Raw genomic sequence first — 14,358 nt, forward strand, 5'->3', positions numbered from 1 at the left:
CCATTGAACCTTTCCACCAGGCCATTGGTTTGATGGTGGTACGGGGTGGCAACCAAGTGATTCACCCCATGAGTTTCCCACAGTTTTTCCATGGTCCCTGCCAGGAAATTAGACCCTGAATCTGTAAGGATGTCGGAGGGCCAACCTACCCTGGCAAAGATGTCTGTTAGGGCCAGGCACACAGTGTTAGCCCTGGTGTTGCCTAGAGCGACTGCTTCTGGCCATCGGGTAGCAAAGTCCACTAAAGTCAGTACGTACTGCTTTCCTCTGGGCGTCTTTTTTGGGAAAGGGCCCAGAATATCCACAGCTACTCGCTGAAATGGGACCTCAATTATGGGGAGTGGCTGGAGAGGGGCCTTGACCTGGTCTTGAGGCTTTCCCACTGTTTGGCATACCTCACAAGACCGGACATACTTGGCAACGTCCTTGCCCATCCCCTCCCAGTGGAAGGACTTCCCCAACCGGTCCTTGGTTCTGTTCACCCCAGCATGGCCACTGGGATGATCATGGGCTAAGCTTAAGAGCTTTCTCCGGTACTTAGTTGGAACCACCAACTGTTTTTGCGGCTGCCATTCTTCCCGGTGTCCACCAGAAAGAATTTCCTTGTATAAAAGTCCTTGGTCTATAACAAACCGGGATCGATTAGAAGAGCTGAGAGGCGGTGGGGTGCTCCGTGCCGCCGCCCAAGCTTTCTGAAGGCTGTCATCTGCTTCCTGCTCAGTCTGGAACTGTTCCCTTGAGGCTGGGGTCACCAGTTCTTCCTCAGACTGTGGACTTGGGCTTGGTCCCTCTGGAAGCGATGTAGGTGATGGGGTTGTTTCCGTTGCTGGTGAACCGCTCTCCGCTGGTGCACCTGAGGGTATTTCAGGCTCTGGCTGAGCCTTTTGGGTATGGCTGTCTGTTGCTTCTGCCAGTTGTGGCTCGCTGGCGCCCTCTGGCGTTGAGTTTGAAGATGTGGTTGCACTTGCTGGTGCTGGTTGCTGTTCCAGTTCCGGGCCTGGGACTGGAGATGCTGTGGCTGTTTCAGTGGTTGGCGTGGAATCTGGGTCCACTACCTCTGTCTGGGTCTCGGGTAACACAGACGGGGCCTCTGTGGACGGCTCAGGAACAGGAATGGGTCTGGAAGCTTGCCTGGTTTGGCTACGTGTAACCATTCCCACTCTCTTGGCCCGCCTCACCTGGTTGGCCAAGTCTTCCCCCAGTAGCATGGGGATAGGATAATTGTCATAGACTGCAAAAGTCCACATTCCTGACCAGCCTTTGTACTGGACAGGCAGTTGAGCTGTAGGCAAGTCTACAGCTTGTGACATGAAGGGGTAAATTGTAACTTTGGCCTTTGGGTTGATGAATTTGGGGTCAACGAAGGATTGGTGGATAGCTGACACTTGTGCCCCCGTGTCTCTCCACGCAGTAACCTTCTTTCCACCCACTCTCAAATTTTCCCTTCGCTCCAAGGGTATTTGAGAGGCATCCGGGCCTGGGGATCTTTGGGGTGATGGTGGTGTAATGAATTGCACTCGCATGGTGTTCTTGGGACAGTTGGCCTTGATATGTCCCAGTTCATTACACTTAAAGCATCTTCCATCTGATGGGTCACTGGGCCGAGGTGAGTTACTGGAGACTGGTGAGGTTGAAGGGTAGGGTATCTGTGGCTTTACTTGGGTGGTATGTGGGGTCTTTGGCTGTCCTCGGTTGTAGGGTTTATGGTCTGTGTGCCCCCTGGGGTAATCGTTCCCCTTGACAGTAGCTTTCTTGCTTTCTGCCAGTTCCATCCATTTGGCTCCAATTTCCCCCGCCTCAGCGATATCTTTGGGATTTCCATCTTGTATGTACCGTGTGATGTCTTCAGGAACACCATCCAAGAACTGCTCCATTTGTATGAGGAGGTGCAGTTCTTCCAAGGTTTGAATGTTGTTTCCTGTTATCCAGGCCTCATAGTTTTTTGCAATGTAGTAGGCGTGTTTGGGAAATGACACCTCTGGTTTCCACTTTTGGGTTCTGAAGCGCCGACGGGCATGATCTGGGGTTATCCCCATTCTGTATCTGGCCTTGGTTTGAAAAAGTTTATAGTCATTCATTTGCTGCTTAGCCATTTCAGCTGCCACCTCTGCTAAAGGTCCACTGAGCTGTGACCTCAATTCTACCATGTACTGGTCTTCGGGGATGTTGTACCCAAGACAGGCTCTTTCAAAATTTTCCAAGAAGGCCTCGGTGTCATCCCCTGCCTTGTAGGTGGGAAATTTCCTGTGCTGTGGAGCAATAATTGGTGCCGGGTTGTTAGGGTTGGCTGGCACATGCAGCCCAGCTTTCGCCAAGTCCATTTCATGTTTTCTCTGTTTTTCCTTTTGTTGTTTTTCCATTTCTCGGCGGTGGGCCAACTCTTCTTCTTCTTGTTTCCTTCGGTGGGCGAACTCTTCTTCTTCTAGTTTTCTTTTGTGTGCTGCCTGTTTGATTTGTTCTTCTCTTTCTTTCATCTCCATCTCTTTTTGTTTTATTTCCAGTTTCTGTTTGTGTTTTTCCATCTCTCGCCTGTGTTCAGCTTCTTTGATTTGTTCTTCGGCCTCAATTTTTGCCTTAGAAGTCATGGTTCCTGTTTTCTTGTGTTGGGGTGCCCTCCGGTGATTATCTTCTGCACTGCAGGCTCTGTTGCCTCCTGAAGTCTGCCTAGCAACAGTGCCTTTAGCTAATCTTCAATGTTAAGTAAACCTGAAAAACCACTTTATTTGCATGCATATAGTGCTGGAACTTGCCTCCTAATGGGAGGGCTATTGCATGACAAAAGACCCTTAACAGTCTGGTAATGGCTTCTTGCTTAACATGCAAGCCACAAACTGCCAGAGAGAGCAGAAAAAAAAAATTCTCTCTGGTTCCCTTTTAAAAGCAACTGTTTCTCTCTCTGCTAAAAAGCCCTTAGCAGAGAAAAGAAAAATATAATATTCCTACTGGCTTCTGGATACTGTCTATATCCCACCTGCTGCCACTCATGACATAACCTTAGTCCCAGATTTGGACCTTAGCGTCCAAAATATGGGGGTTAGCATGAAAACCTCCAAGCTTAGTTACTAGCTTGGACCTGGTACCTGCTGCCACCACCCAAAAAATTAGAGTGTTTTGGGGCACTCTGGTCCCCCTGAAAAACCTTCCCTGGGGACCCCAAGACCCAAATCCCTTGAGTCTCACAACAAAGGGAAATAATCCTTTTTCCCTTCCCCCCTCTCTGTTCCCAGTCCTGGAAACAAAAAGTACTTTCCTATTCCCCCAGAGGGAATGCAAAATCAGGCTAGCAAATCCAACACACAGATCTCCCCGATTTCTTCCTCCCACCAATTCCCTGGTGAGTACAGACTCAATTTCCCTGAAGTAAAGAAAAACTCCAACCGGTCTTAAAAGAAAGCTTTATATAAAAAGAAAGAAAAATACATACAAATGGGCTCTCTGTATTAAGATGACACAACACAGGGTCAATTGCTTAAAAGAATATTGAATAAACAGCCTTATTCAAAAAGAATACAAATCAAAGCACTCCAGCACTTATATTCATGCAAATACCAAAGAAAAGAAACCATAGAACTTACTATCTGATCTCTTTGTCCTTACACTTAGAAACAGAAGACTAGAAAGTAGAAACTACTTCTCCAAAGCTCAGAGAAAGCAGGCAGACAGACAAAAGACTCAGACACTAAATTCCCTCCACCCAAAGTTGAAAAAATCCGGTTTCCTGATTGGTCCTCTGGTCAGGTGCTTCAGGTGAAAGAGACATTAACCCTTAGCTATCTGTTTATGACAGGCACATGTTCCCTTTTTTCTGAAAGGGAGATGAAGGTGGAGAAGGGCAAGTTCTTCCAGTTACCCTAATTAACTCTTGTTCCCCAACAAAATGCTTCACTATCTATCTAAGGTATTTATATAGCCCTGATTGCCAGAGTATCTGAGCACCTCACAAAACTTCTATGAAGCATGGAAGCCATATTATCCCCACTGTACAGAGGGGAAACTGAGGCATCAAGAGACTAAGTGACTTGCACAAGGTCACATAGAAAGTCTGTGGTAGAGCATAAAATTGAACCCAGCTCAAATCCTAGGCTAATATTCTAAAAACTGGAAAAAACTACCTGTCTCCAATATGCCACTCCTTGTTCCAGTGTGCCAGTTTTTCACTTTGAAACTATGGCCAACATGCAGGTGAAGCAGACACGTTGCTATCTGCAACCTTACCACCAGGGATGGTCTATATCTGGCTGATTTTTTATTTGTTTGGGGGTTTTTATGTTTTTTTTTTTTAGATTTTTCAGAAAATGAAAAGTTCCATTTCATTTTTTTACCCTTTTCTCTACTTTTTTTTTATAAAAAAAACAACACTTTTCTCTCCCTTTTCCCATTGGAAAGGGCAATGAAAGTCAATGGCTTTTTAAGTCACACAGGTGTTTTTGAAAATGTTACCCATCCTAACTAGCAACTCTTTCTAGGCAGGCTGTGGACTCAAAGTGAGTTCAGCTGGATGACAGCAAAGACCCAGTGCAGTCAATTGGAATCAGCTTTGGGTAATAACTCACTCCCAGTCTTTGCAGTCCCCAAAGAATTTGCATTCTCCTATTGGTTAGCAAAGCCTTCTTTTCACTGATTACCTGAACTGTCAGTCCTGAGTATTTCACTCGCTTCCCTCACAATTACATCACCAGAGGTGTATAAAATCTGACCAGGAGGTGAATAGAGTAAAGTAGTGTCTGGAGTACTGAGAAAGGTCAGTTCTTGAAGGAGTAGGATTTGTTGGTTAGGTTTTCTTTTTTTAAATTGTTTATACAGTTCCTTGGTCAGGGCTTCACATCTATGAGACTAAGAAATGTCTGTGTGTGTAAATCTTCTATATTAAGAAGCTGTGGATGGGACAGGGATTGGGAAGCTAGGTCTGGGAAACATAATGCTCCCTGGCTTTATGCCTCTTAGTTGGTGAGAGAGGATCCCATTCTCTCTCCCTTCCTTCTTCTCTTTTTTTCTCCCTTCCTCCATAGTTAGAGCTATTCAATGGTCTTTAGTAGTAGTGACACTTACTGCCTTTAATAGACTCTCAAAAAAACCTGAAGGCTTTCAACCACTCTGTGCCATGAGACAGAAACCTGCTTGTTTTCTCCTTGGCTGTAGGAGAACTGAAATATTTCTTGCTTTTAAAAAAGCAGTGACAATGAATTTAGCTCACTATTCCTCTAAATATTCATTGTTAATCTGATGAGGGCCCTGCCATTCCTTCTAGTCCTACTTTGGAGTAGAAAACCACTCTTGTCATAAGGAAAAGTTACAGCACCCTAAACTTGTAACTTCAGGCCTTTCTTCTTACCCTTTTCAGGTATATCTGATTATACCATGGCTTCTAATGGAAAAGACACAACTATGGCATCCCCAGAGCATGGAGAGGAAGAGCAACAGGTAGGTGCTCCCTCTTAAGCATTATTGGTTCAACATGTGTATATGAAAGATAGCTGGCTGCTATCTAGTAGCAGGCTTCACATATGCACATCCTGGTGTTTAGAGATTTGTGCAGTTGCTCTTCCAGATGCTGCAAAATAGCCTGGTTTATAATGATATTTAAAAATTCTTCTTGCCTTAGTTAACAAGTTATGTTGTGATCCAGTTTCAGTACTAACTTCAAAAGCAGCTGTTTGGCCTCTGCTCAGATTTTTGACCATTCAAGAATCCTTTGATTGGGGCTAACACATCAAGGGTATAACCACTTGGAAAAAGTAAAGGTTCATCCCCAGTGTGGAACATTGCCTCCCTGACTCACTGTTCTGTCCCTTGCCTCACTAGAATGTCTTGAGGAGGGTGGCCAGTTTACCTTTAGTCAACTCTGCCTGTGATCTGGCTGCCACTGCCTATGCTTCCACCAAGGAGAGCCATCCCTATGTGAGGTCCATCTGTGACATGGCAGAGAAGGGAGTGACCTCCATTACCAATGCTGCAGTTAGCAGTGCACAGCCAGTTGTAACTAGACTTGAACCTGAGGGTGAGTAAAGCATATATGCAGACCTTTCTGTTTGTATGGTACAATTTCTCAACAGTAGGCTCTTCACACCCTGTCAGGAAGCTTCCATCTCTAAAACTCAATTGCATGAAGATCAGTACTGGAGGAGAAACTGGCAGTGAGGTGGTGTGACTATAGAGGAATAATACAGTAGCCCATGCATGTAAGCCCATTACATCTGCTAGAGGCTAACAAAGGGCTTTGCTTACACTAATTACTATTGCTGAACCTACCCTCACCTTCACTGTAGCTAGGAGGTAAGATTAGTTCTATGCTCTTTGCTTCTAAGGAGCAACACCCTTTGAAAGGTACCTAATTGCAAAATGAGATCTCCTCATTCTGCAACCAGAGAGGCTCAAAATCTAGGCTGTCACCAACAGAAGTTGGTCCAACAAAATTACCTCATTCACCTTGTCAAATATCTCTGGACCAACATGGCTACAACAACACTGCAGATAGATTACAACTACTAAACCTTTTTCTTAGCTAGGTGCTTATGAGGCAATAGCTCAACAGCAATGGCTGCTCCCTAACTTGCGTCCTTCATGAGAACAGTTAGTTGGACTTATTGCAGCCAAGGCATTGCAAAAACTTCTTGGTGCCTTCCAGAGGGATGTTTGATCAAAAAGCTTCAGAGCTGTAAGACTATGGGGTGAGATCATTGCACTTTATTCAGAACATAAAAGCCTTTCTCTTGGAGAGGGAGCCTGGAAAGTGATGCCTAGAATGCTTGCGTAAGAGACAATTCTGCAGTAAGTATAGATGGGAGGAGAGACTGTTCAGATGCTAGTCATAACTATCTTAATTCAGTTGCCCAATTAGGACGCATGGGAGGAAACATGGTACTATGAACTATTGAAAGGGACACTATTTTTCATGGAAAATAGTTACAAAAGAGTTCATAACTTGGGGTGGGGGAAGGGAGGGAACCACCTTACATAAGGAAGGGGGAAATGTGCAGAACCTACAACCCAGAACAATTGCTGCCTGAAAATATTGGAGAACTGAAGCTCTCATTACAGATGTGAGCCAGGTTCTGTAAATATTACAATAGCAAAATGGACCCATTAAGAAACTGAACTCTGGTTTCTCTATAGCCACAACAGCAGAGGAGTGTGTTTCTGAAATACCTGACAAAGTGGAGGAGAATCTACCAGTCCTTCAACAGACTGCTGATGAGGTAACTTTCACCACCCTCTCACTAGACAAAACATCATGCCTTTATGAAAGGGATGCCAATAATGGGATGCTTCCTCCAGCAGAGGAACACTCCATACTAAAAGTGGTCAAGAGGCAGGAGCTAGTGTCTCAATAGAACTCTGGTCTGATGCTTAACAGCAAGATGCAGTTCTTCCCCTGAAGATTTGACCTATGGGGCAGAGCAGGTGGTAATCCCCTCCCCCAACCTCCATCTCTGGGTAAATGTGGTGGTATCACCCTGAATTACTGTACAAGATCTTGCTTGATCACTCTTCTCTAGGCTACATCTGAGACACAGGAGTTGGCCTCTTCCAGACTGACAGATGTCAAGGAGACCATGATCAGAGTGGTAGATATGACCAAAGAGGCTGTGCAGGACAGTATGAAGACCACCAAATCAGTGGTAACTGACAGCATGAGCACAGTTGTGCAATCAAGAATGGGCCAATTGGCCATAAGTGGAATGGAAGCAGTGCTGGAGAAATCTGAAGAGCTCTTGGATCACTATCTTCCCATGACAGATGATGAACTAGGTCAGAACACACACATGAGTGACAGGTCTATTATCTTAAAGTTTAGGGTAATCCTCCCTTTGGGCCAAACATCTCTCTAGGCTTCTCAATTTTATCTGGCACCGAATGCAGGCTCATTCTACACTCTCTTCATAGCTGAGACTGAGGGTTAAGACTTTAGTTGGTGGGCATGTAATCATGTAAAATGACTTGAGCAACAAGTGGGGACAGGGTGGTACTAGAAGGAACGATGGGCATGACTTGATTAGAAGTCAGACATTAGCAAAGTATGCAAAATCTTAGTAGTGGTATGTGGGTTTTTGTTCTAAGGCTGCAGCTACCTCTGTGGTACTTCATAGCTGCTAAGACCAATGCTTGTTACAAGGGAGCTTAAGATTTAGCAGATCAGTATGGCTTGTACTCCTTTCTCCATCTCTTAACCTGAGAGGGTGAACAACCTGAACTCTCTTCCCTCTAGCTGAACTTGCTGAATCTGTGGAAGGGGCTGAAGCGTCTTCAGCACAACCACAAGAGCATCGGAGTTACTTCGTGCCTTTAGGTTCCCTGTCAACCAAACTTCGCCAACGTGCCTACCGCTACTCCCTAAACAAGATGAGACACACCAATCAAAGCATCAGAGAGGCTCTTTCCCAGCTTCATGAAACCATGGGACTGGTAAGAACTCAACTATTTCTTAAACTGATTCCCTCCGGGGCAGGGAATACTTGCACTTCATTCCATAAGCCTGATTTAACCACATGTGTAGGCCTCATTTATAGCTGTGCTGTGTAACTAGACCCTTCTACTCTGATGCATTGAGCATACCACACTGGGGTGACAGCATGTCAAACAGCGCAACTAGAATAACTGATGTGCAAATGTCTCATCTCTGGATATGCTTAATCCACTTCTAGATTGAATACCTTAAGCAAGGTGTCTCTCTTCAAGAAGTCCAGGAGAAGTTCCATCACATATGGCTGAGCTGGAATAGAGAGCAGCCAAAAAGCAGTGAAATCGAGGATTTGGCAAAACCACAGGTATGTACACTTGGATGTGGGCATTTGGGGGGGGGAGGGCGGGGTGGTCAGCTCTGATCTGAGAAGTTAGCAATTACTCTGGGCCTTGCAGAGTGGTAACTTTGGATAAGTAGCTCAAACTCAGCTGATCTTAGGTTCATTACAAAAAGGTGTTCCCTTTTTTGAGCCTAATGAGTGGTTTTCTTAGACATCCCTGAAGTGATGTCATAACAACAAGGTCTGTGCCCAAAAGCATAGTCACTTTAGATTCATGCTTGCTTTTTTAAACCTCTGCACAGCCTGAAAACTGACTGTAGATCATGGGTTTGCAACCAGTGAAACCTCTTAACTTGGCTTAGCTCTCTTCTGACCTACCTTACATGGCTTATTGTCACAAGTGGCTTCTCTTAGGGAAGGCACAACTTGGCCTCTTTATGTATCCTGAAAGAGCATGGCACACCCATTGCAGACCTTGTTGGTGCCAATGGTCTTTCCATCAGACTGCAGTGATTGCAGCATTAACTTGCAGCTTTATAACATCACAGAGGCAGTTGCAAGTTTGATCCTTATTGTGTTTTGAACATGAGAATTAAACTTCTATTTCTCCAACAGATGGAGTCTGAGACCCTGGCTATGTCCCGCAGCATTATCCAGCAGCTGCAGGATGCCTGCCAGATGCTAGTAGCCAGCATTCAAGGTCTCCCCACCAACTTTCAGGATAAGGTGAAACAGATGTATCACAACATGGAAGAGCTTCATTCATCCTTCTCCACTGCCCATTCCTTCCAGGATCTCTCCAGCAGCCTCCTAACCCAGAGCCAGGAGATGGTGACCAAGGCCCAGGAATATGTAGATGAGCTGATGGCATATGTGATGGAGACTACTCCTCTGTCTTGGGTTGTGGGACCCTTCATCCCATTGGGTAAGGGGTCTGCAGACACCATTGAACCAAACAACCAAGAAAATGAGGCTGAGGAAGCCTCCAAGTCTAAGGAGGCCCTGTGACCTAGAAACCTGAAACTTTTCTAAGGACCAAGGCACATTCATTCAGTGTTCCTTCTGACTTCATGTGTACTAGCATATATCAAAGACACCCATGGCTAGTTCTCGTATGTACTGTGCCTAAATCTCTCTACTAATTTCTGGCTGTGTTGTGTGACTGCTATAATGTAGATCACTTCTCAGCTCAGATACTACTTGTTTGTGTTATCACTGTCTTCAAAATAAAATGTCATTTCATTTGAATGAAGGTCTAATCTGATCTTTCTAAGATGCAATTTCCTGGTCTATAGTAGACATCTGTGCCTGCAGTTAGTCATGCTATATGTAGCCTTGTTCGCCAGTAGCAGCAACCACTGGCATTAGTGTGTAGATGACCGTTAAAAGCCTGGGAAGCTGACCCCATATACCATAGAACCAAATCTAGAGCCTTAATTTCTAAGTAGTTCTAGATCACCACTACTCACACCTGTAAACATGCTCTAGTTTCTGGTGAAACTGAGCACAGAGAGGTTACTTTTGTTGCTCTCATGGCTGTGGTAGAATTGCACTTGGGATTTCAGGTAGCAACTTCTGAAAAGCAAACAGTACAGTTGGTTAAAATGCCTACCAGTACCTAGCCAACCTGGGCTAGACACTACCTGGGTTGCTCAGTCCTGGCCCCTCCCCCATGAGAAAACAAGGCAAAGGAATCCCAGGCCTATCTCAAAGGGTTATCCCTAGCGGGGCTCTGGGGCATAAATGTCGCAGCCTCTAAAATATTGGTTATGGGGGTGTGTGGGTGGGTGTAATCTCAACCACCTATAAAATCACTTTGAGTCTGTATCAAGGCTTCATATTTCCATACTTAACAGCTGGAAATATGAAAGGTTGTAAATGCGACCTTTGCCCTTTAGGAAAGCAGGCCCTTTAAATCCACATCATAGGGTGACAGGTATTAGGAGTAGCAGTGTTTGGTTTTCTGTGGGTACAGATGGAGTCTGGTGGTACCAACAAATTTATTTGGGCATAAGCTTTTGTGAGTAAAAGACCATTTCAGATGTCCTTTACCCACAAAAGCTTATACCCAAATCATTGCCTCTAAGGTACCACCAGACTCCTCAACCCTTGTTATCAAAAGGGTGAGTACTTCAGCTTTTCCCACAGCCTCAGCCCAACTGTCAAATAGGAAAGGCCTCAGTCACTGCTATGAAATACCAAGCAAACCATACAGATTAAAATAAGAGCTTTTGGATTTCAAATGAATGTGGTATAGTGCCCATAATACAGAGGATATGGGTTCTGTTTAGTGCACCACATAGCCTAGAAAGCAAAAACATTGAGGGCCTTTGTGCTTAAAGGTATTTAGGCATTGCTCCACTCAGCATTGCAGGACCTCTTGAGACAACTCATTTACAAGTGACTTCAGCACATAGTGCTTATATCACTCTTTGAAAATGAGACTGATAGTGCAGTTGCAGGGATCTTGTAGAGCAGTGTTATAAAACCTCTATAGATCAGAGCAGCCCACTTTAAAAATAGAAGTGCTTTAACCTAAAACCCAGGCCAAACTTGAGGGTGCTGTGATAGCTTGGTTTCTACCTCGATCTTAGGCTCTTCCCAGCCCTGCTACTCCCTTGAGACATTGCTATGCTTTGTCCCTCTGTAAAAGGGCCACATGATGCCACTTGTAAAATGGGGAATAACAGTTTCTGTAATCATACTGAATACTAGTAGATTTTAGTATACTGTAAGTAGCACAAGGGGGTTCAGCTGCAGCAGGGTAGCACACACAAGCCTCAGCTGTGAATTTACTAATGTGCACGAGAGCTGAAGCTTGCTCAATGTAGTTGTACCCAAAGTCAAGGCGAGAGAAGCTGTTCCAGATGCATTTTTCTAAGCCACCCTTCCTACAGAGGGGAAACTGATCTAGTGGTTCTGGAATACCTACATTCTATAAAAGCCACAGTGAATGCCTTGCCTACAGAAAAAGGAAGATGTAGCTTATTCCAGCAAGTGTGTTGCCAGTATCATTATGACTTCAGCAAATGAAATAAGTAGGGCTGGCAATTGCAGTTAACTCACAAATTAACTCAACTAAATCATGATTAACAGTGCAATTAAGCACAATTCTTTTTAAACAGTAGAATACCAATTAAATATTTTTGGATGTCCTACATTTTCAAATATATTGATTTCTATTAAACACAATGCAATCTGTACAGTGCTCATTTTATGTTTCTTACAAATATTTTGGACTGTAAAAAGAAATTTTTTTCAATTCACCTGCAAGTAGTGTACTACAATCTCTATCAGGAAAGTGCAATGTACAAATGTAGACTTTTTTGGGGGTGGGGGTTACATAACTGTTCTCAAAAACAAAATCTAAAACTTTATAGCCTACATGTCCACTCAGTTCAACTTCTTATTCTCCCAGTTGGTAAGGCAGACACATTTGTTTACATTTACAGAAGATGCTGCTGCCTGCTGCTTATTTACAGTGTCACCTGAAAGTGACAACAGGTGTTCACATGGCACTTTTGTAGCTGGTGTTGCAAGGTATTTATGTTCCAGATATACTAAACATTCATATGCCCCTTCATGCTTTGGCCACCATTCCACGGGATATGCTTTCATGCTGATGGTGGTGGTTAAAAAATAATGCATCAGTTAAATTTGAGACTGAACTCCTTGGGGGAAGGACTGTATATCCTCAGCTCTGTTTTACCCACATTCTGCCATATATTTCATGATGTTAGCAGTCTTAGATGATGACCCAGCACATATGTTTTAAGAACACTTTCACTGCAGATTTGACAAAATACAAAGAGGGTACCAATGTGAGATTTCTAAAAATAGCTACAGCACTTAACCCAAGGTTTAAGAATCAGAAATGCCTTCCAAAATCTGAGAGGGACGAGGTGGGGTGCATGCTTTCAGAAATCTTAGAAGAGCAACACTCAGATGCAGAAACTACAGAACCCAAACCACCAAAAAGGATAATCAACCTTCTACTAGAAAAAGTTTACGTTTAGGTTGCACCCATGTAACCTAATGCATATTAGTTAAGTGATTAAAACTCAGCTATTTTCCTAGTGCAGACCCAGGACAACATCTTTAACATATTAGCTAGTCAATTAATAGCCTAGGCTCCTGTATCCATATTAAGAAAAAAAGGTTGGCTTTAGCTACCATGGTGTAGCTAAGTCTGAAGTAAATTTAAAAACTTTCCCTAGTTAAAGCAAACCCTACAGAGTGTTTCACAGTTTCAGCCAGGATGTCTGGGAAGTATGATTAACCAGATCAAAAAGGTAAATTTTCAAGATGGGAAAACACCTCTTGTTATATGCAGAGATCCCAAATACCATCTCCAGTTTGCCTCAAACTTTTGAGACAAATTCAGCTCTGGCAGAAGGAAAAATGTCATAGAGTTTGCTTTATTTCTGGTAAATTTAGGATTAAGACTTTGTGCAACAGAGAACAAATATTTGCAGGACATGAGTATAAGGGAAAAAGGTGCAAAACAGGCTGATTATGGAAGGCCAGCTTCTCTAGCTATTAAACTGCATTAACACTCTACTACAAATAATTAGTATAATTACAATATAGTATTCTAGAACTTGTGAGAGACTTTAAATGATCCATAGCAAATCAGCTGGGAAACCACACACCACTCCTCCTTTAGTGTCTAGTCTGTGTTAGCAAGGAAAAAACAGCTTCTCCTAATTAGCAATAGCTGCTAGTCAGGATGTGGCATCCTAGAAGAGTCCAGTTGAATGAAAGAATTGTGCCAGTCAAAGAAATAGATAGGCTACCTCTTACATTATTTTAATTAACTATCGTTCTCTTTCAGGTCTCCAAGATGTTGGAATAACTTTTTGTGGTGAGACTGACTTTGAGGGTTGGTAAGTATGTTTCTCTTTTCCCTTTCTCTCCCCACACCCACCCCATCCCTGTGTTAGCTTCCTTGAGAGATAGTATTTTATATCAAGTATTTTGATCTCCTCCTAATCTAAAGTACAGTACTCAGTGTTTCTTTTAGGCAACACAGTTTCAGATTTCTCACATATCTATATTCCATAATTTAAAGGGGTTATGATGTTTGAATTTTCATAACAAGAAATTGTTGACTTTCTTGCATTTTAGTGTATAACTGTGTTCTGGGGTGCTCCTTATATTATTGTTCTTGGAGGGATCGGTTGTAAGTTAACTTTCTCTCTGAATGTTGTGTGAAATCTTTGTCTTGCTACAGGTCTGAAGTGAAATGGGAAGATCTAAAACTAGCTCAGATTACAGCTATTGTTACTATCAAAAGATACAGGAGAAAAATGGTTATTGCCATGTGTTGCTTTGCTGTTTTTATGTCTACTGTAATTGAATTTGGACTTCTTGGCTGTGATGCATAACTCTGTGTCTTGAAGAGGGAGTTGAAATGAAGGTGGATTTTATTGGTTTGTTCGTCTGTCCACTAATCCCAATCCTGGACTTTGTCAAGCTTGCCTCACAACTTTTAACAGCTGGTTGTTGTTGTTTCTTGTGTACTTAAAAAACACATTTGGATATGATGCATCTCCCCTTTTTATTCTTTTGTCTGCCTTAGATGCTAGTTGTAGTAAGAAGGGTACAGTTGGGACTT

At 43.4% G+C, this 14,358-nt stretch overlaps 2 protein-coding genes across 2 annotated transcripts in view; both read left to right on the plus strand.

Annotated features, from left to right (window-relative positions):
* The window catches only part of LOC127058777 (perilipin-3-like), a 74,768-nt gene that overhangs the window by 34,951 nt on the left and 25,459 nt on the right, over positions 1-14,358 (plus strand). The window contains exons 4-8 of the mRNA XM_050968999.1: positions 7,114-7,196; positions 7,497-7,749; positions 8,207-8,403; positions 8,643-8,765; positions 9,357-9,750. Of these exons, the coding sequence (XP_050824956.1) occupies positions 7,114-7,196; positions 7,497-7,749; positions 8,207-8,403; positions 8,643-8,765; positions 9,357-9,749 (1,049 nt within the window). The 3' untranslated portion in view covers position 9,750. The remainder of the gene's footprint in view (positions 1-7,113; positions 7,197-7,496; positions 7,750-8,206; positions 8,404-8,642; positions 8,766-9,356; positions 9,751-14,358) is intronic.
* LOC127058758 (perilipin-3-like) overlaps positions 1-14,358 on the plus strand; it is an 81,451-nt gene that overhangs the window by 6,367 nt on the left and 60,726 nt on the right. The gene's annotated exons all lie outside the window — the stretch shown is intronic.

Source organism: Gopherus flavomarginatus, chromosome 1, assembly GCF_025201925.1.
Source record: "Gopherus flavomarginatus isolate rGopFla2 chromosome 1, rGopFla2.mat.asm, whole genome shotgun sequence".
In the NCBI taxonomy this organism is placed as follows: domain Eukaryota; kingdom Metazoa; phylum Chordata; order Testudines; family Testudinidae; genus Gopherus; species Gopherus flavomarginatus.